The sequence below is a fragment of the Adiantum capillus-veneris genome, chromosome 10, assembly GCF_014529385.1.
Source record: "Adiantum capillus-veneris isolate H3 chromosome 10, ASM1452938v2, whole genome shotgun sequence".
Taxonomy (NCBI): Eukaryota; Viridiplantae; Streptophyta; class Polypodiopsida; order Polypodiales; family Pteridaceae; genus Adiantum; species Adiantum capillus-veneris.
The window spans coordinates 153,284,596-153,307,597 of NC_140940.1; the positions used below are offsets into that span (position 1 = coordinate 153,284,596).

Genomic DNA, 23,002 nt, shown 5'->3' on the forward strand with positions numbered 1-23,002 from the left:
GGATTGTCTATGAACCTTGGTAAGACCAAGGTAATGGTGTTTAACACCACGGCACAGTGGGTAAGGAGGTCCGCCCCCACTTTTACATATGGTCGAGAGACTGTGGAGTATGCAGATACATATACTTATCTTGGGGCGGTTTTCAGTGGTCCAGTATTTTCCGTGAGGCATGCAGCAGATACGCGATTGACCAAAGCCTATGAAGCATTGGGGAGACTTGAGAGGATATGTTCGCAAGTTCAGTTCCAGGAACCTCAGACAAAGCTTTGGCTCTTTGACACTTTGGTCACTTCAGCCATGCTGTACGGAGTGGAGATATGGGGCCCCTCAGTTGATCATCATAGCAGAGCTGGCAGTACTGATGGATGGAGATGTATAGAGAAGCCCTTGGTGTCTATGATTTCTCGGATGATTAGGGCCAAGGTGAAACCGGCCTGTTCAATCCAAAAAGGGCGGTAGACTTTACTTTAAACCTTGATTTAGCTTTCACCCATTATTAGTCGTCTATTTTACCTGTACTTTCAAGACACAACAAAGGGGAGAGGGATACAGGCTGCTAGATTGCACCTGTATGAGTAGACGGACACCAGATTGGCCCCTAACTTAGGCGCCCCTTTCGGTATTTCTTTATTGTTCAAAAGAGGGAATAAACGCTGTGGTTCCCTACAAGCTGCCCCGCACAAACTCGGCTGAATTTCCACTGTTCCAGCCCGATTTCGGCAGCATAACTGTACTAGAACCTTTCACGGTCAGTATTCCCACGCATTGACTGACTTTCCCGACGCATACGGGCACTTTGCAAAACCTGGCGAGAATCTGCAGCACGCTGAATTCTCTGTTTTCTGCCCCGAAAATGCGCCAGATCGCCTGTACAGCGGTCCCCTTGCGTCCCCGAACCTCCTGGGGGTATTAGGGTCCGTTTAGGGCCAAAACCCTAAACCTGCAAAAATACACAGCAGGCTGTAATTCACTGTTTCGGGCTCCGTTTCGCGTGCCGGTCGCATCCCTAGCAAGTCCTCGAGCTCCCGCACCTGTAGGGCTACTTGCCCTTTGAATCGGACGAGATTTCTGGCGTGAAACCTCTCCGAATTCACCTGTACCTGCGGGGGGATTAGCCGCTAGCTAATCCAGTACCTGTGCAAGAGGCTCTTGCCTCGGCAATCGCGCATGAACCCACACAACTGTACATTGGTCAAATGAAGAGCCCACTAGAGGGGCATAACATACTGCCAAAGGGGAGAGAGAGGGCAGTGCGTAGCGTGCAGGGCATCACTCCTGGCACCGCACTGTGCATAAGAGGGAAAGCAAGCACTCCATAGCTCTTAACCTGTGACAGAGACTTGCAAAATGAGCCTCCCAGCTATAAATCACGTTTTTGCCTTCTCTATAAGTAGTAAACTGGCCTCAAAGTGCCAAGTGTCACTCATTTGTGCATTTTCCCGCTTTAGACCCTCGGGTCTAAAAATATCTCACCTGCAGCCTCTGTTGACTTGGCCACAGAGTAACAAAATGATCCCCATGTCAAACTGCACGTAATGACGCGAAGACATTTTCAGGTCCCAAAATAGCAGTTCCCTAAATTTTAGGAGATGCTGCCATTGTATCTTTCTAGGTCATCCGACCCTCTTTGTACACTGCGGCCACATCCAGAACTGAAATGTAGCCTCTGTAGCAAAGGATTCCACTTTGGCTAGTCAATGACCCCACTTGGCTAACCATAGTCCTTGTCCAACCTTAGTGCTCTCTTGCCCTCAGGCCCGGACTCCCTCTGGACAGTTCCACACTAGCTATGCAATGCAGGGCAGTTAGATTTCCCGAGGGGTGTTTCCAAAAAGTGAAAGTAAATAGATAATAAGAAAGAAATCAACAAAAAGGATAGATAGTAGTCACACGCTGGTGACATACCCCCCTCTTGAAATCTCAAACGTCCTCGTTTGCATCTATGTCGTCCATGCTTACTGTCAACACTGATGTATTCAACACCTGTCGACACATATACGACACATACATGCTCATTGTCAACCCTGGTGTATTCAACACCTCGTCGACTCATGTATTGCCTGCGTGTGAACCCTGTCCCAATGACATAGTGGTAGCTTCGCACTCTGCCATTGCTTTGAGTCACGAACTTTCCAATGACAAAATGGTAGCTGCACATTTTGCCACTGTCTTATAGTACACGTTGGATCCCGTAACACTTTCGAGCATACCCAAACCGACAGTTTAAGAATGCAGTTACACATGTACTCTTGAATAGAAGCAATCACTGTATCCTTGACAAACTGACAAGAAATACTCACTTCTATAGCACTAACCAAACTTTTGGACATTCCATAAGAGCAATTGCCAAACTGACAATCTGTAGAGCTCTAACATTCATGTAACAGGTATTTCATTTGAGCTCACTTTAAATACCATGTACATCATTTGTTCCAGAAGCCATTGTCACACTGACAATCCATGTAGCTTTGAAACTCAAGGGGTCAAGGTAGGTTGCAAATCGAAGGCTTCCAGGTAAAGTGATAACACAGTTGGTGACTCTGCAAGTTCACCTTCTTCCATCCACTTAGCATCCATTGGTGGATAGTTTCTGAACTTTACCAAGTAACGCCTAGCAACCTTGCCTTTCACTTTCTTTTCTTTGTGTGCCAAAATCTGTTCAGGGACCAAGATCTCGTCAAGTTCCTCGACTTCCGGCTGATCTTCAGCTGGCATATCTTCTGGCACATCACCCACATAGGGTCTGAGAAGACTCACATGAAACGCATTGTGAATCTTCCAACTGTCATGCAATTTCAGCCTATATGCAACATCACTGATTATGTCGCACACTTGAAAAGGCCCATAGTAATGCATGCTGAGCTTTGGAAACACTCTTTCCTTGCCCTTCATCTTCTTTAACCTTGCCTTTTCAAAGCGTAAAAGCACCCAATCACCAAGTGAATATACCACTTCACGACGGTGACGATCAGCTGCTTTCTTTTGCTTTGCCTGAGTCCTTTCTAAGGCCACTTTGACCTTCTTGTACATTTCATCCATGTCTTGAACATACTTATCTGCTTCAAATATCTTATCCTTTGTATGCAGTATGGGAGGAACTTTCTTGCCACCTTCAACTATCTCAAAAGGTGCCTTGCCAGTTGATGAATGCACTGTACTATTGTATGCATAACTCCACCAATGGCAAATACTGCTCCCACTTTCCTTTATGCTCTGACACATAGCACTTCAGCAGATCTAGGACAGTAGAATTTGCCTCTTCTGACTGCCCATCTGTTTGAGGATGAAATGACGAAGAGAATTTGAGCGTGGTGCCCATATTCTCAAACAAGCCTCTCCAGAACAAACTAGTCATGCGTGGATCACGGTCGCTAATAATCGACTGTGGCATGCCATGATACTTGAAAATATTGCTCATAAACAAGCGTGCCATCTGATCTGGCTTTATCTTCTTCCTGACAGGAATAAAATGAGCCTGTTTGCTGAATCTGCAAATAATGGTCCAAATACCATCATTTCCTGTCTGCGTTCTTGGAAGATCAAAGATAAAATCCATAGCAATACTTTCCCATGGTTTATCTGGAATAGGTAGTGGTTGCAATAACCCTGGTGCCTTTTGCCTGTCAAACTTGACCTTTTGGCATATTAGGCATTCTCGCACAAAGGCATCCACATCCCTTCTCAATGTAGGCCAATAGAAGAATGTCTCAACCGCTTTAACTGTAGCATCGATACCACGATGCCCTGCATACGGTGGGACATGACTCTCTTCCATAACTTTGCGTCGCAATGGCTTTGTGACACACAATCTGCCATGCATCATCATGAACCCATCTTTAAGAAGATAGTGTTCATGATGTTGTCCATCCATTAGTTGCTCGAAGACCCTTGCAAAATCTTCATCATTTGCATACTGTTCTCTCATATCATCAAGTTCATGATGATAAGGAATCGACACAGCTGAAATTTGTGGCTTTCTTGACAAGGCATCAGCCACAACGTTCTTCTTGCCTTCCACATGCACAATCTGAAAATGGAACATGGACAAGATATTTGCCCATCGCATATGCTTCTCAGATAACTTTGTCTGTGTCAAGAAGTATCGCAAGGTCTGATGGTCCGTTTGGACAACAAAGTCTGCACCTAGCAGGTAGTGTTTCCAACTTAAGAGCGCATGAATCACAGCCAGTAACTCTTTCTCATAGACCTGCATGGTCATCTCTGGCCCTTGCAAAATTCTGCTCTCATAGGCTACTACCCTGCCATCTTGCATTAGCACTGCACCAATGCTACTACCGCAGGCATCACACTGGACCACAAATGACTTCCTAAGATCCGGCAACACAATGACTGGATCCGAAGTCATCTTTTCCTTTAAGAGATTAAAAGCTGAAATCTCTTTTTGTGTCCATCTAAAGGTGACTGCCTTCTTTTGAAGAGCATGTAAAGGTGAAGCAATCTCAGCGAAATTTCGGATAAACCTTCTGTAATAGGAGCATAGTCCCAAGAAGCTTCGGACATCATGCACCGTCTTCAAATTTGGCCATGACTTGATCGCTTCAACTTTTGCAGGATCCATTCTGACACCGTCCTTTGAGACAATGTGTCCCAGAAAGTGAATCTCTTCCAGAAAAAACTCACTTTTCTTTGCATTGATGAGCAACCTATGACTGCGTAGCTCTTTGAACACAATGGCCAAGTGATGCCTATGCTCCTCTTCATTCTTTGAGTAGACTATCATGTCATCAAAGAATGTACCAACAAACTGCTGGTGTGGACGGAAAATTCTGTCCATCATCCTATTAAACGTAGCAGGAGCATTTGTGAGACCAAAGGGCATCACTAAAAATTCGTAAAGGCCAAACGTTGTTCTAAAAGCAGTCTTGTGCACATCCTCTGATCTAATGCGGATCTGATGATACCCACTCTTTAGATCTATCCTGCTAAACATAGCTGCTCCTTCTAATTTGTCCATAATATCATCAATTCTAGGTATAGGAAACCTATTCTTGATGGTATTCTTGTTCAGTGCACGGTAGTCGATGCACATACGCCATGAGCCATCCTTTTTCTGCACCAACAACACTGGAGAACAGAATGGAGATGAACTGGGCTGAATCAGCCCTTTTTCTAACAGCTCCTGTACTTGGCCCATTATCTCTTTCTGCTGAGCCGCACTAACCCTGTACGGAGGCTTATTTGGTGGGCTACTGCCTGGCACCAAATCTATCGCATGGTCCTCGGGTCTCTTTGGCGGTAATTGAGACGGTAATGAATCGGAAAAACAGTCACTATACTGTTGTAAAAACATTGACCTTTCTTTATCTAGCACAGATAAATTTGATTCATCACAATCTGACACTTCTCGTGCAAAAACCAAGTACGCAGAAAGATGCTTTTTCATTACAGAAGTAATAGCAGAAGCTGATACAGTAGGAATAGACTCCCCTTTAAGCTTTACATCCAGAATGTGAGTCTTTCCCCTGCTCTGTACAGTGATCTTTTTGTTGTAGGCATCCAAGATTCCCTGTACACGAAACAACCAAGGAATACCTAACAACACATCACATCCGTCCAGTGGCATGATATAAAATTCTTCAGCATCTACATAGGACTAGAGATGTAGACGCAACTTTCCAATGATGGGTGTCACAGCCTCTGTATGGCCAGGACATGCCAAACCTGCCTCTGCTGTATACCCCATCTCTTCAGGTCTGATTCCCAACTTTGAAGCCAATTCTGGGGAAATAAAGTTGGCTTTGGCACCTGGATCAAAGAAGATAAGCACTGTTTGATCCCTAACCTTTCCCCATGCTCTGCAAAGCTTACTTGCATCTGAATTTGGCTTGTCGTCCACCATATCTGGCACTAGACCAGCCATGGGCTTCTTTCCCTTCCTGTCCTCCTTGTCTTCAGAATCAGCTGGCCTTTTCTTTGTAGGACAGTTGTAAGCAATGTGGCCAGGCTGCTCACATATAAAGCATTTGTTCTCTGTCCTCAGGACCTTCTTTTGCTCTTCTGACTTGCGAGGAAAACGTCTTTTCCATTTCTTTGGTGGTCCTTTTTCTGATTCAGCCGTAGCTTTGTCTTTCCCTATGTTGGCTGACTCCGGAATCCCTTTAGGAGCCTCATTGGGAACGTGCTTCTTGGCTGAATTTTTCTTGCCTGATCCTGCCTTGACGCCAGTGTTAAATTCACAATCTTCTCCCTTGAGCAAACCATTGCCAGTGTTTGCTACCTCGATGAGCTGCGTCAAAGTAGTGACTTTTGTCTTCGTACAGTACTTTCTCAATCCTTTAGGTAGGCCACAACAGTATTTTTCAATCTGTTCTGTCAATGGCACAAACCTATAGGAAGTTACTGGAAGTAGAGCTTTCCAAAACTTCCGATTGTAATCATCCAGATTTCTGCAAGTGGCAGCATTTAGCTGGTGCCATTCTGTCATGACATCTGCTTCGAAATCATCAGATAACCATGCTGCTGCAAAAATCTGCTTGAAGTAAATCCATGTGGACGGAGCTTGCCCTTGAAGCAATAAAGTTGTCCACCATTGTCCCGCATTCCCTGTCAAGAAAGTGGCTGCCTTGCGGACCTTTGAAGCCTCTGTAAAGTTTCCCCCTGCATAGGCCTTGTCAAATTGCTGGAGGAATGAAAGAGCCTTCTTCCTGTCATCAAACCCTGTAAAGGTCGTGAATGTCACACCTTTGCCACCTTCTTTGTACGGAGTTGGCCTCTCCAGCGGCGTTAGATTGTCATATGGAAGTGACTGAAACATGGGAACACTATTAAGGTTCATCTGTGTTCCTTGGCCGCTATTAACTTGACCTGGAAATGCCATATTTGGCTGCTGATTTGTAATTCCAGCCATACCAAAATTTGCTTGTGGCATCCCAAATTGTCCCTGAGTGCTTTGAAACCCTGGTTGCATACCCATGACACTGTACATGGGGTTAGGCATCATCGTTTGAGCACCCCCAAACACTGTTCCTGGCGTATAAAACTGATTTCCAGGTGCATGACCAGCCATGCTTTGGAATACGGATCCACCTCCAAAATAGCCAGGGTGTACTGAAGGTGGTGGGAAGACCTGTTGCATAGCCTGTAGGTTGCTTCCCTGCCCATTAGAACCAGCTATAGGCTGCTGAAAGGTGGCGGGCTGAATTGGTACAGCTTGAAAAACTGGCATCTCAGCCACCTGTTCTTGCACCTTAGGCATACGTTGTGGAGACTGCATGTTCTCCGTCAAGTGTACAGGTGTTTCCATTGACTGTGCGGTATGAATCACCTGTGTTCGAGCCTTAACAGGCTTTTCAATATGATCCAATGACCCAACTTGCTGAGACGGAACAGGAGGTTGCAGAAGGGCTAAAAACCTCGGATTCTGCATTACTTGTGTGAACATAGCCACAGCAGTAGCCAACTGGGTCCTGAATATATCGTCATCTGTCTGTGGTTGTCTTGAGGACTCACCCACTTCATGTGTCTGTTGACCCTGTGAAGAGGAAACCTCTTCAGTCACATCATCTGGTCTGTCAGCCATAATTACAATTCCCTGTGTCTCGTCTATGATCCCCTGTGTCTTCAAGCCGAAAACTGCCCAAGGCTCACTTCTATGGGAAAAAGTGATTTAATCCCGTCGATGGAACCATGAAACCGGCCTGTTCAATCCAAAAAGGGCGGTAGACTTTACTTTAAACCTTGATTTAGCTTTCACCCATTATTAGTCGTCTATTTTACCTGTACTTTCAAGACACAACAAAGGGGAGAGGGATACAGGCTGCTAGATTGCACCTGTATGAGTAGACGGACACCAGATTGGCCCCTAACTTAGGCGCCCCTTTCGGTATTTCTTTATTGTTCAAAAGAGGGAATAAACGCTGTGGTTCCCTACAAGCTGCCCCGCACAAACTCGGCTGAATTTCCACTGTTCCAGCCCGATTTCGGCAGCATAACTGTACTAGAACCTTTCACGGTCAGTATTCCCACGCATTGACTGACTTTCCCGACGCATACGGGCACTTTGCAAAACCTGGCGAGAATCTGCAGCACGCTGAATTCTCTGTTTTCTGCCCCGAAAATGCGCCAGATCGCCTGTACAGCGGTCCCCTTGCGTCCCCGAACCTCCTGGGGGTATTAGGGTCCGTTTAGGGCCAAAACCCTAAACCTGCAAAAATACACAGCAGGCTGTAATTCACTGTTTCGGGCTCCGTTTCGCGTGCCGGTCGCATCCCTAGCAAGTCCTCGAGCTCCCGCACCTGTAGGGCTACTTGCCCTTTGAATCGGACGAGATTTCTGGCGTGAAACCTCTCCGAATTCACCTGTACCTGCGGGGGGATTAGCCGCTAGCTAATCCAGTACCTGTGCAAGAGGCTCTTGCCTCGGCAATCGCGCATGAACCCACACAACTGTACATTGGTCAAATGAAGAGCCCACTAGAGGGGCATAACATACTGCCAAAGGGGAGAGAGAGGGCAGTGCGTAGCGTGCAGGGCATCACTCCTGGCACCGCACTGTGCATAAGAGGGAAAGCAAGCACTCCATAGCTCTTAACCTGTGACAGAGACTTGCAAAATGAGCCTCCCAGCTATAAATCACGTTTTTGCCTTCTCTATAAGTAGTAAACTGGCCTCAAAGTGCCAAGTGTCACTCATTTGTGCATTTTCCCGCTTTAGACCCTCGGGTCTAAAAATATCTCACCTGCAGCCTCTGTTGACTTGGCCACAGAGTAACAAAATGATCCCCATGTCAAACTGCACGTAATGACGCGAAGACATTTTCAGGTCCCAAAATAGCAGTTCCCTAAATTTTAGGAGATGCTGCCATTGTATCTTTCTAGGTCATCCGACCCTCTTTGTACACTGCGGCCACATCCAGAACTGAAATGTAGCCTCTGTAGCAAAGGATTCCACTTTGGCTAGTCAATGACCCCACTTGGCTAACCATAGTCCTTGTCCAACCTTAGTGCTCTCTTGCCCTCAGGCCCGGACTCCCTCTGGACAGTTCCACACTAGCTATGCAATGCAGGGCAGTTAGATTTCCCGAGGGGTGTTTCCAAAAAGTGAAAGTAAATAGATAATAAGAAAGAAATCAACAAAAAGGATAGATAGTAGTCACACGCTGGTGACACAAGGCCTTACTACCACATGACATTATTAGGGCGGAGCTCGCTGCTCCTCCATTGGTAGTGGAGGCACTCACTCGATCAGTTTCATTTATGTATAGCACTTGGGCTCTCCCTAGAGACAGATATGCTCGATTAGCACTAGAGTCTTCGCCACAGCTGGCATTGCAGGGAGATAGATCATGTTGGTATGCAAAGATGGCATCTTGGTACCCTAAACCTGCAAAAATACACAGCAGGCTGTAATTCCCTATTTTGGGCTCCGTTTCGCGTGCCGGTCGCATCTGTAGCAAGACCTCGAGCTCCCGCACCTGTAGGGCTACTTACCCTTTGAATCGGACAAGATTTCGAGCGTGAAACCTCTCCGAATTCACCTGTACCTGCGGGGGATAGCCGCTAGCTAATCCAGTACCTGTGCAAGAGGCTCTTGCCTCGACAATCGCGCATGAACCCACATAACTGTACATTGGTCAAATGAAAAGCCCACTAGAGAGGCATAACCATAAAGAATAGGGGAGAGAGAGAGCAGTGAGAGGTGTGCAGGTCATGACATCCTGCACCTCACTGTACATAGAGGGTAAGCCGGCACTCCATTGAAGCTCTCCCACCTGTGACGGCACTCAAAAACGAACTCCCAGCTGAAAATCACGTTTTTGCCTTTTCTTTAAGTAGTAAACTGGCCTCAGAGTGCCAAGTGTCACTCATTTGTGCATTTTCCCGCTTTAGACCCTCAGGTCTAAAAATATCTCACCTGCAGCCTCTGTTGACTTGGCCACAGAGTAACAAAATGATCCCCATGTCAAACTGCACGTAATGACGCAAAGACATTTTGCCGTCCAAAAATAGCAATCCCTAAAATTTAGGAGTTTCTGCCATTACATTCTTCTAGGTCATCTGACCCTCTTTGTACACTGCAGCCACACCCAGAACTGAAATGTAGCCTATGTAGCAAAGGATTCTGCTTTGGCTGGCCAATGACCCCACTTTGGCTAACCATAGTCCTTGTCCAACCTTAGTGCTCTTTAGCCCTCAGGCTTGGACTCTCTCTGAACAGTTCCACACTGGCTATGCAATGCAGGGCAGTTAGATTTCCAGAGGGGTGTTTCCAAAAGGTAAAACAAACGAAATTCCCCAAAGAAAGAGAAAAATAAACAAAAATGGAATTGCCACTGCTGGTGACACATGGACACTCATCTATCCCACGGGATACGATGTGCTATTGTTCAAATACACACATCAATTGTTGACGTGTCAAAGCCACTAAAGAACGGAGCCAACCTGCAGATTCCGGCCAAGAAGCCAAAACCCTACGAAGAAGCAGCAGCAAAAGAAGAAAAAGTTTTACAAACTTACAAAGTCTTGACGAGTGGCCTATTTTAAAGAAGAGTTCCCACCAACTTACGGGACCCCGTTCGATGGGGCCCAAGTGACATAAAGGCATTAAAAATAAAGCAGAACACACTCAAAAGACTTTGCACATCAAAATATGATGATGTGGCACCTGTACGGACGTTCCGGAATTCGCGGCGGATTTTTAGGGAAATCCCGAAATTTTAGGAAAGTGATTTTTTGGGGTCAGCTTTTCATATTTGATGCTTTTAGGCTTTGGGCCTTTAAATATGAGCCTTGGGGGCCCTCTCTGGCACTCTTCAGCGCGCAGATTGCACAGGAGGTGCTCCTCGGCTGTTGTACTTTGCGAATCAGCAGTACTATAAGAAATACCGAAAGGGGCGCCAAGGTTTGGGGCCAATACTCTCTGGGATGGAATTCCGCCACTCCGTGTCGCGTCTCGTCTCTCTCTCTCTCAGTTCAATTGTTATTGAACAGTTGTTATTAAAGTGCAAAAAGTCTGTTCAATCTGTTCTTTTCTATTGGCACGTGGTGCCTGTCACCAGGAGGTGTATTTTTCCTGTTGCCTTCCATAAATAAGTACTAGATAATTTTATTTATTTTTATTTTTCCTTGATTTCCCTAGAACCCTTGAAAAGGTGCCAGTGGACATTGCATGGCCAGTGTGAAATGGTTGCGGCCGAATAGGTTTCTCACATCGGGAGTCTAGGTCGGTCAGTTTGGGACTGGTCGGGCCAGTTAGCACTGAATTCTGATAAGTATGGAAGCCCGTGCGCGCCAAATGAAGTCTGGGCCACTCGGCAAGTCACTTATAAGTTTATAAGTCAGTGGGAACTAGAGAATTAAGTCAAAAGGGGCAAACTGGACACACGGCGGCTCATGGCAGTTTTGCTACTTCCAGCTGAAGAGGGGACGCCCAATTTGACAGAGGAGGCTGATTTTTGACTGAAAGTGACCTACAGTGTATGTGTGAGTAGTGCACCCAATGTATGTGTGAGTAGTGGGTGCAGGTCTACAGCTTTACTGGAAAGCTTGCCTTCTCCTCTATCTCATGTAGCGCGATGATTTGCTTTCGTGCATCTCTCTCTCCCCTTTGGCACATATGGTAATGCCCCACTAGTTGGGCTACTCAGATGAACATGTACAATTCTGGGGGTTTATGCGCGTTTGCCAAGGCAACAGCCTTCTGAACACGAACCTCAGATTAGCTAATTGCTAATCCCCCACAGGTACACAGTTCCATCGCGAAAGATTGCGAGTTTGGAGAGTTTTCTCGCGTGAAAACTCGTCCAATTCACAGGGGAGCTGTCCCATTGTGTGCGGGAGCCCTTGGGACTTGTATCTAATTTGTCTACCTTAGATAAAGACAGGTCAACTTTTTTGAGTGGTTTCAGTGATTGTTTTTTGGACTCTTTGCCAGGGGAGTTACCTCCTAAGAGACCTGAGGATCATACTATAGATCTTGTGCCAGGTTCTAGTCCACCGAATAGACCACCATACACGGTTAGTGCAACCCAGCAGAAAGAGATTATGAGTCAGGTCAACGAGCTTTTAGAGAAGGGGTTGATTCAGCCCAGTTCATCCCCTTTTTGTTCGCCTATACTCTTAGTGCAGAAGAAGGATGGTTCATGGTGCATGTGCATTGACTATCGCGCCTTGAATAAGAATACCATCAAGAACAGGTTCCCCATACTGAGGATAGATGACATTCTTGATCGGCTTGAGGGAGCGTCACTGTTTACAAGAATAGACCTAAAGAGTGGGTACCATCAGATACACATTAGGCCAGAAGATGTCCATAAGATTGCGTTCAGGACAACATTTGGTATCTCTGAGTTTCTTGTTATGCCATTTGGTCTCACAAATGCTCCTGCCATGTTTAATAGAAATATGGACAGAATTTTTAGACCACATAGAAACTTCGTGGGTACCTTCTTTGATGACATGATTGTCTACTCGAAGTCTGAAGAGGAGCATAGGGATCACTTGACTGCAGTTTTAATTGAGTTACGTAACAACAGGCTACTCATTAATGCGAAGAAGAGTGAATTCTTTTTGCAAGAGATTCACTTCCTTGGGCACATGGTTTCAAAGGATGGGGTACGCATGGATCCCGCTAGAGTGGAAGCAATTAGGTCATGGCCAGACTTGAAGTCGGTACATGACATTCGAAGCTTTCTAGGCTTATGTTCCTACTACAGGAGGTTCATCCGAAGTTTTGCTGAGATTGCTTCTCCACTCCATGCACTACAAGGAAAAGGAGTTACTTTTAAGTGGACAGCCAAGGAAATTTTAGCATTCAAACACTTGAAAGAGAAGCTCACTTTAAATCCGGTAATCATTTTGCCAGATCTTTCGAAACCTTTTGTGGTTCAGTGTGATGCGTGTGGCCATAGTCTTGGTGCAGTTCTAATGCACAATGGCCAAGTAGTCGCATATGAGAGCAGAATTCTTTTGAAGATTGAAAGGAACTTGCAAGTCTATGAAAAAGAATTGCTGGCAATAATTCATGCTCTCACTAGTTGGAAACACTATCTACTAGGGGCTGATTTTGTTGTTCAAACGGATCATCAAACCTTGCGATATTTTCTCACACAGACGAAGTTGTCTGAGAAGCACATGCGATGGGCAAACATCTTGTCAATGTTCCATTTTACGGAAAAAGAACGTGGTGGCTGATGCGTTGTCACGAAAGCCCCAAATTTCAACAGTGTCAATTCCGTACCATTGTGAACTAGACGAAATGAAGACACAATATGCTGAAGATTCAGATTTTGCAAGGATCTATGACCAGCTTGTTGATGGGCAATATCATGAGCACTATATGCTTAAGAATGACTTTCTCATGATGCATGGAAAGTTATGCGTTACTAAACAGTTACGGCCAAAGGTTTTGATGGAAAGTCATGCTCGCCATCGTGGAATTGATGCGACATTAAAAGGGGTTGAGGCATTCTTCTATTGGCCAGCTTTGCGTCAAGATGTTGATACGTTTGTAAGATCATGCTTAGTTTGCCAAAAAGTCAAATTTGACAGGCAAAAGCAACCGGAATTGTTGCAGCCATTGCCGATCCCAGATAGGCCATGGGAAAGCATAGCAATGGACTTTATCTTTGATCTTCCAAGGACGCAAACAGGCAATGATGGGATTTGGACTATCATTTGTAGCTTCAGTAAGCAGGCCCATTTCATTCCTGTGAGGAAGAAGATAAAGCCAGAACACATGGTCAAGATATTCATGAGCAATATCTTTAAATATCACGGGATGCCTCACTCAATTGTCAGTGATAGGGATCCACATATGACGAATCTTTTCTGGAAGGCATTGTTTGAGAACATGGGCACTACGCTCAAGTTCTCTTCTTCATTTCATCCGCAAACTGATGGACAGTCAGAAGAGGCAAATTCTACTGTCTTGGACCTGCTGAAATGTTATGTCTCAGAGCACAAGGCTACTTGGGAACACCATCTCCCATTGGTTGAATATGCTTACAATAACACTGTGCATACGTCAACAGGTAAGGCACCATTTGAGATAGTGGAAGGAGGAAAGAAAGTCCCGCCCATTTTGCAGACTAAGGACAAGATATTTGAGGCAGACAAGTATGTGCAAGATATGGATGAAACATACAGGAAGATAAAGATTGCTCTTGAGAAGACTCAAGCTAAGCAAAAGAAAGTTGTTGATCGTCACCGTCGTGAACTTGTATTTTCACTTGGTGATTGGGTGCTTTTGCGCTTTGAAAAGGCCAGGTTAAGGAAAAGGAAAGGCAAGGAACGTTTGTTTCCTAAGCTCAGTATGCGATATTATGGTCCTTTTCAGATTTCAAAAAAGATCAGCAATGTAGCTTACAGGTTAAAGCTAGTAGAAGGCTGGAAATTACATAATGCTTTTCATGTCAGCCTTCTAAGACCCTTTGTTGGTAATGTGCCAGGGAATATGCTTAATGAGGAACAACCCGAAGTGGAAGAATTGAATGAGATCCTTGTTCCTGAACAGATATTGGCACATAAGGAAAGAAAGGTTAGAGGAAAAGGTGCAAGACGCTATTTGGTGAAATTCAAGAACTATCCATCCTTGGATGCCAAATGGATGGAAGAGTCTGAATTGGTTGATTCACCTCAGCTATTGCAATTGTATCTTGAAGCCTTTCAGATGGAACCCACAGTGACTTGATGTAGCCTTTTTGGAGCAAGGCAAGAACATGGTTCATGATGCTCAATAGAGTAGTTAAGCAATTGTATCTACTCTTTCCATACAGAATTTAGCTAGAGAAGTTTGTGCTTGAGAGTACACTAGAAGACTTCTATGCTTGATATATGTGTCGTAGCCAGGTTGGTGGGATTGTTTAATCGTCCAACGCTACATTTCCTGAAGCATGTATATCTTGGATTCCCATCATAGAATATGTGTGATATCAAGAGATACATCATGTATTATTGGCATGCAAGAGAGGTCGCTTGCAGTACTTCAAGGGTGGGGTGTGTCACCAGGAGGTGTATTTTTCCTGTTGCCTTCCATAAATAAGTACTAGATAATTTTATTTATTTTTATTTTTACTTGTTTTCCCCAGAACCCTTGAAAAGGTGCAAGTGGACATTGCATGGCCAGCGTGAAACAGCTGTGGCCGAATAGGTTTCTCACATCGGGAGTCTGGATCGGTCAGTTTGGGATTGGTTGGGCCAGTTAGCACTGAATTATGATAAGTATGGAAGCCTGTGCGCGCCAAATGAAGTCTGGGCCACTCGGCAAGTCACTTATAACTTTATAAGTCAGTGGGAACTAGAGAATTAACTCAAAAGGGGCAAACTGGACACATGGCGGCTCCTGGCAGTTTGCTACTTCTAGCTAAAGAGGGGGCACCCAATTTGAGAGGGGAGGCTGATTTTTGACTGAAAGTGACCTGCAGTGTGTGTGAGTAGTGGGTGCAGGTCTACAGCTTTAATGGAAAGCTTGCCTTCTCCTCTGTCTCATGTAGCGCGATGATTTGCTCTCATGCATCTCTCTCTCCCCTTTGGCACATATGGTAATGCCCCACTAGTTGGGCTACTCACGTGAACATGTACAGTTCTGGGGATTTATGCGCGTTTGCCAAGGCAAGAGCCTTCTGAACAGGAACCGGATTAGCTAATTGCTAATCCCCCACAGGTACGCACAGTTCCATCGCGAAAGATTGCGAATTGGGAGAGTTTTCTCGCGTGAAAACTCGTCCAATTCACAGGGGAACTGTCCCATTGTGTGCGGGAGCCCTTGGGACACGCGTAGGCGTGTTCGCTCCGCTAAAAACAATCCGAAACAGGAAATTACAGCCTGCTATGTTTTTCTGCAGGTTTAGGGTTTCGCACCTAGACTGCAAGGGAACACCAGGGGAGCCTCGTGAGAGCCTTGGGATGCGTGTACAGGCTTTTGGGCACCCGGCAATGAAAAACAAGGAATTACAGCCCGCTGAATTTCAGTGACAGCTCACCAGAAAGCTTCTAGATAGCGAAGGAATCCGTCCTAGACAGGTGCTTTTGACCTACAGGGGTTTTTGCGTCGTTATGTTGTCGAAATCAGGTCGAAAACCTGCGTTTTCAGCCCTCGCCAGGTTTGGACAGCTTTGTGAAAGCTTGTGCTAAGTGGACGGATCGTCTACCTTAATTTGAATAAAGAAATACCGAAAGGGGCACCAGTCTTTGGCGCCTACAGGGTGTCGGTCTCGTGTGCGCAGTGACATTCTAGTCGCTGGACGCAACTGTGTTCTCTTTCCTTCTCAGTGCTCTGTGTAAAGTTAACAGGTAATTGAAATAGTACCGCCCTCTCCGTTGCATAGGCCGGTTATAGTGCCCGTCTTGTGATAGTGGTATCAAAGCATCAGGCGTGTGCTTTTCTGAAAGCATACCGGTCCTACGAAAGATCAGACAGAGCAAACCGCTCATGTCTTACAGGGCATAAGCCATTAAGATCACTTGCAAAAGAAGGATTCAAGATTTGTTTCGAGTCACTGTTTTTCTCAGAGGCAGGGCCATGCAGATGTTGATAGCTACCAAGCAGCATACTCCAAGTACTTGCAAGCTTTCAAGAAAAATTTTGTCCGAAGTTATATGGTTTCTGACATCTTCCTTCGGAGTGCAACTTCTGGCAGAGGGGGGTACCTGAAATGCTTGCCATGGAAACCCTAGCAGATTATATCTTGAAATTTCACGACATCTCCTAGTAGATGTCTCTTCACGATCAGATGACCTTGGAGGTCCAGTGCGATTGCTATCTTGGGACTACCATCGCCACCAAAGAAACACTGTTTGTCCAAGAGCTGATGGACCATGTTGTGCTCGGCTACGACCCTATGGAATGAACCTAACCCTAATTTTTTGGTGCAGGTTTCAAGATGGAAAGTCAGTCGACTTTTCAAGCTCGACTGATGTCGAGATTGCTTTTTTAAAGTTTGAAATCTGTTTGAGAACTTGTTTGGTGATCCTGTTTGGAATTTGTTTTGAAATGGATGGTATCTGTTTTGAGCCTGTCTTGGTGCCGACTTGAATTGTTTGACTCTGGTTTTAATACTGGTTTCAATGATTGGTGATTTTACTCCCGGGTGGAGTAGTGAGAAATTATGTTTGAGAATACTTGTTTATACTCATGGCCCGGACCCTTGTGGTTATTTGCGGGGGGAGTATTGAATGATTAAAAAGTGTTGTTTTTTTACTCATGGCCCGGACCCTTGTGGTTATTTACGAGGGGAGTATTGTTGTTGTGACTCCCGGCCTGGACCTGGATGGTCATGCGGGAGGAGTATTAAGAAGTCTGTGCAGTGGTTACTCTCAGCACCTCCAAACGACGCAGGCTGCGGTCTGGGGGGCGTTTGGTTGTAAAAGGCCTCTATATCTCCCGGCCCGGACCTTTTTAGGTTATGCGGGAGGAGTGATGAGGGAGTCGTTGAATATCTCCCGGCCTGGACCTTGTTAGGTTATGTGGGAGGAGTGTTCATCGGCGACTTTATGTTTCTATGTCCTAACATGCATATGTGAGCATTTGTGTTGCATTGTGATGTGCCAACTACTGAATATTCCTAATTGGATGAGATTGTCTGGGTATGTAATTTTAGTGCATCAAGACACCCGTGGAAGATCAGTACGGTCTGGGTGTGATGGCTAATTTTACTACCCCGGAATACCAAGAGTTCCGATCTAGACGAAAGGAGAAGCTAACTCCTTGATCAAAAGAGCCGAAAGGAGAAGCTAACTCCTTAACAAAAAGAGCAAACTGAATGTCCCTCGGAATGACCCTCGGAAAAAAAAAATTTAGCTAACTTGAGTTGTTTTGCAGATATGCTGTAATCGCGGACGATTACTCTCTTTCAAGAAGGGGAGATGTAACAAATTGCTGACGTGTCAAAGCCACTGAAGAACGGAGCCAACCTGCAGATTCCGGCCGAGAAGCTAAAACCCTACGAAGAAGCAGTAGAAGAAGAAGAAGAAGTTTTACACACTTACAAAGTCTTGACGAGTGGCCTATTTTTAAAGAAGAGTTCCCACCAACTTACGGACCCCGTTCGATGGGGCCCAAGTGACATAAAGGCATTAAAAATAAAGCAGAACATGCTCAAAAGACTTTGCACATCAAAATATGATGATGTGGCACTTGTACGGACGTTCCGGAATTCGCGGCGGATTTTTAGGAAAATCCAGAAATTTTAGGAAAGTGATTTTTTGGGGTCAGCTTTTCATATTTGATGCTTTTAGGCTTTGGGCCTTTAAATATGAGCCCTGGGGGCCCTCTCTGGCACTCTTCAGGGCGCAGATTGCACAGGAGGTGCTCTTCGGCTATTGTACTTTGCGAATCAGCAGTAATATAAAGAAATACCAAAAGGGGCGCCAAGGTTTGGGGCCAATACTCTCTGGGATGGAATTCCGCCACTCCGTGTCGCGTGTCGTCTCACTCTCTCTCTCAGTTCAGTTGTTATTGAAGTGCTAGAAGTTTGTTCAGTCTGTTCTCTTCTATTGGCACGTGGTACCCGTCTTGTGACACTCACATCAGCTAGAGATCGAGACAGGCAGATTTAGAGGAGTACCAACTGAGTCCAGGATTTGTCAGGTGTGCCAGATAGAGCCAGAAACAGAGCTACATTACATATGTCACTGCCCAGTATACTACGAGATACGAGGCCGCTTTCATTGTCTATTCAGAGAGGGTTTTGGGCCACTTTCTAGAGTCATGTACCAGGATCAGAGATGCGTCGGATTATACTTACTAGAGATTCGCAAACATAGAGAGGATCTCTTGAAGAGGGGGACAATGAGAGAGATCCAGCAACAGCGGAAGATTACAGATTTCTTTCAGTCACAAACAGAGGAGTCCGAGTAGCCCTAGCAACATAACAACACCAAAGGCACCAGAGGCATACTGCTTGATCGGGCGATAGAGTTGGGACGGTCACGTCGCCCACGAATGAGGGGGCCCTCTCGACATCGACGTAGATTGCGAAAGAGGATCCATAGTAGTACATACCATACTGGCATGACATAGGAGCTGTCCCAACAGAGTGCCTACCGTAGAGGACATTGAATCTCTATAGCCTTTTGGATAATGATGTATATGTATATGATGCCTCAACTGTCAGAGAGCTCCATTGTATCAGCTCACCCCCACCCCCTCCCTTTTTGTATTCCCTTTGTATCAACTTTCACCCCACCCTACCCTATATTTTCTTTTCAGTTCTTTGTACTTTTTGTACCCAGACCTGGTATTAGATTCACCACATGTAACCTTTTGGTCTCATAGGTCATTTTGGCCTTTTGAAGACGTTAATATTACATTTCATTTCATCTCTCTCTCTCTCTCTCTCTCTCTCTCTCTCTCTCTCTCTCTCTCTCTCTCTCTCTCTCTCTCTCTCTCTCTCTCTCTCTCTCTCTCTCTCTCTCTCTATGTCCGTTTTGTTCAGTTACGTGTGTTGAACTAGATCTTTGGCTTGGAGTGTCCAAGTCTATTACATCTTATCCCAAGTATTTGATCAAGTGGAAACATCGACCTGAGTCAAGCGCTACTTGGGAATCAGTACACTCGTTGAAGAGTCGTCTCCTCGGTTTCATCACCGAGGATATTGTTGAGCACAACAATTAAAAATAAGGGGGGAAGTATTACGTCCACATCAGGATGAACTCCTGAGCTATGTCATGCCAGTGTGAACTGACCCTGCGTGTAACGCACCCTTAGTTGAAGGGAGGTTAAGAAGGGTGGTTGTGAAGTCCTATAAATAAGACTGAGGTCTCATTTGTAAGACATCTTGTGTGATCACCACACTTATACTCTAGGCCCTTGGCAGCTCTACCCACACCCCCGCTTGGTGTGGGCTTGGTGGTATGGAACACTAGCCCTTGTGATAGAGGCTAGCCCGTTAGCTGCAAGCTCCCAAGTTCGGGGCTGAGCTTTATGGCTGGGAGGTGAGTCTGATGTCCGCTCTCTATGCTTGTCTTTGTGTGAGTATGGCTTGTGTCATGTCATGTGTGCAGGATGGATCCTGCAAGGGACTAACAACGGCCTCCACCAGCAAAGGTAGTAGCTCAGGCTCGAAGAAGAGGGCGACGTCAAGGTGGCTGTCCTTCCAAGCAAGCCACTCTTGCACAAACAATTGGTGGTTGCTCCAATCCAACGTCTTTCCTCAAAAGAGAGGCAAAGGCTAATGGAGATAAAGATTGCACGCACCATTATTGAGTGCAGCCTATCTTTTAATCCTTCGAACCAATCGATGGAAGCGCATGGTGAAGGCCATTGCCACGCCCAGAGTTTGACGAGGAGGACAACATCCGCAATTAAGGGGACTATATCATTGCATCCAGTGCTTCCAATTCTTGTGGTGATGAGGATGATGATACTCATGGCTCAAGCTCGGATCATGGCTTCAAGATCGAGACTGATATGAGCACCTGGCCTTTATTTATCACGTGTAGTATGATGTAAAGTCTACTTAAGACTCAATTTTGGTCCTCCTCTAATTTTTGTATCATCTCTACTTACGTAATGCGATCATGCTTCTCTCTGTTTTGAACATTTATGTCCAATTTCTTTATTATTTAGTTCTTGAAAGTTGGGTCTATAATGATCTATCGTAAATGGTGAATCATGTTCTTGACTTCTTAGTTAAATACCCTAAACTAATACTCGGCACTTGTAGTCTTGTCACTTGCACTCTTGTCGCTCATGACTCTTGAGTCATGTTACTTGTACATCATAGATGCTATTGTTAAGTTCATGTAGTCTTGTGTAGCAGCTAAGCCTTACTGCTTAGAGTCTAGACCCTAACCTTAAGGCTTAGGCAATAGGTATTCTTATTTGAGATCTTACTGGCAGATATTGACTCTAGACTCTTAAGTCGAAAAGATGCATGTTTTTTTTAATGTCATATCAGCGTACGTTTAAATTTTTCTTTGTTCGCAATTGTACGTGAAGACACTCCTTTCTTAAAACTTGGACACATTTCTCAATAATTTTTAGTATGGATGAAAGACACATGACATGGCACTATGCACCTCCAATGGTTCATGTTACACTCATCCTACATGCCACCTTGATGTAGAGCTAGTGCGCGCACTCCCCTCATCTAGTTTGTACTTCCTCTGGGACATCAGCTTCATTGACATCCTCGGAGACCTCTTGTAAACAGTATATAGTTCCTTTTTGCCGCCAAAAAAAAAAGGTCAAATAAATAAACAAGTGAAAGGGTCACGACGGCTTTCAAAAACAATAAGAAAGTGATAAAATTGTTAGGTTGAATTAAATCGGTATCAATGTTTGGGAAAGGATTGCCTCAGCTAAGTCTTGAGCCGATTGAAAATCGAGACTAGCTAGCTGCAAACCATGGTAAACGGAAGAAAAACTGATGAAATATGTAAGAAAGTCGTCCAAAAATTCTACAAATCTCAAAATTTCTGCTAGTATTTCCGGTTTTGAAGCTTCACTTTAGCATTCTAAAACAATAGAATACAAAACAAAACATATATGTGTGTGTGTGTAAAATTTACTAAAATTATACAAGGTGAAGCTTCACTTTAGCATTCTAAAACAACAGAATGCAAGAAAAGTAAAGACATGTCAGGATGTGAAATGAAAGGTAAGTCTCCATCATCACTGAAAACAATGAAAAGTCTCCCTAACCCAACACAACACTAAGGGTTTTTTTTAGAAAAGCAAAAAGAAGGCATTCAACAAAGGACAAAATTAAGGCACAGAATGGAGAAAGTCTTCTGAATTTTCTAGGGGAACAAAAATGAATCTGACCTGGCATAATTTGGAGACGCTCGTGTGCTTCCTGCTCATGGCGAGTGATGACGTGGTATGCTGTCTGCTGTTTTTCTGGGGGCCATTCTTGGATCTCATGCAGGATGTCAATGGGAGACCCCGCAACTATGCGAGGATGATTAGGCCCCAAAACATCACGGTACATTTGAGCAAAGTCTATGACTGGTACAGTTAGCGTGCCATCCATGTCGAAGATAACACCGCGGAGGGTCCTCAAAGAGGTCGTCATAATTGATGCAGTTGTCAACCTCGCCATTGGGCTTTCTGCAGCTCGGTCAGTTTCTCATATTTTAGCTGCATTGCACTATTCTGATTCGAATTGTCTAAGAAAGTGAGGCTCGCAAACTCAAAGACCACTACATTTTGGGCCTACATAAGGCCTCACTAAAGCATAGAACTCTTGGGAGCAATTGTGAACAGTCGAATAAAACTTGTGGATGAGTGCCACACGCTAAATGATGGCAAACTTCGTTTTTCAGTAAGAAGAGGAACGTCAAGTTGTGGAACAAAAAGTGTTCTCTCCTCCTCTTATGTAGGCGTGTTGACCTTTTTTTTCCGTACTTACAATTGTGAGTGGAGAAGTTATATCTCAGAAAGGAATGTACAATAAGCCTCAAGCATAGACTGTGCTTTGAGGAGTCTAAAAATATAAAAAGGTACTTGCCTTAGCCTTTTCATAGACATTGTTCCGATTCAAGATGTGTTTCGACTCGCTACCAGAAGCCCATAGCAAACATTTTCAAAGCATCCATCATCAAAAAGTATTCACTTCCGCTCATTGGAGTCCATATTTTTCACAACAATGAAAATCCATTTCTTGTTTTCCTATGCGATTTCTTCAAATTTGATCGTCGAAGGGTTTCTTTCGAATACACCAAGGTTTCTTGATTTCCAAGTTTGTTTGATATAGCAAAAGCGGACAATCAGAGTGCAAACGAGCATGGCTTCGTTTTTTATTGCCTTTCCTCCTATAATTAGATCATTCTTGTGAAAGCTAACCTTTTAGGTCTTTGCACCCACTTGCAAAATTTACGCGCCATACCTTTTGTGGCCACGCAGTCTTTGAGTAGATGAAAGGGGGTCTTCAACAATTGTTTTACACCATGAACAGAGGTCCGTGACTATCCCTCTGGCTTTTACATTGACCCAAATTGATATTTCCCCTCATAGCACCTTCCACATGAAGAACTTCATTATGCTAGGCCATGGAGATTCCATATGTTACCTACAACTACTTCCCATTTTGCCTCAAGCTA

General features: G+C 44.8%; 1 protein-coding gene across 2 annotated transcripts in view; it reads right to left on the reverse strand.

Annotated features, from left to right (window-relative positions):
* LOC147449889 (Haloacid dehalogenase-like hydrolase (HAD) superfamily protein) overlaps nt 1-22,104 on the reverse strand; it is a 122,752-nt gene extending 100,648 nt beyond the window's left edge. Inside the window, exon 1 of one of the 2 annotated variants that reach the window (XM_086522241.1) lies at nt 21,726-22,098. In XM_086522241.1, coding sequence (XP_086378367.1) covers nt 21,726-22,002 — 277 coding nt within the window. In that variant the 5' untranslated portion in view covers nt 22,003-22,098. Of the gene's footprint in view, nt 1-21,725 lie in introns of both variants that reach the window. The other variant, XM_086522242.1, reaches the window with a different exon arrangement.
* Nucleotides 22,105-23,002: the final 898 nt, after the last annotated feature.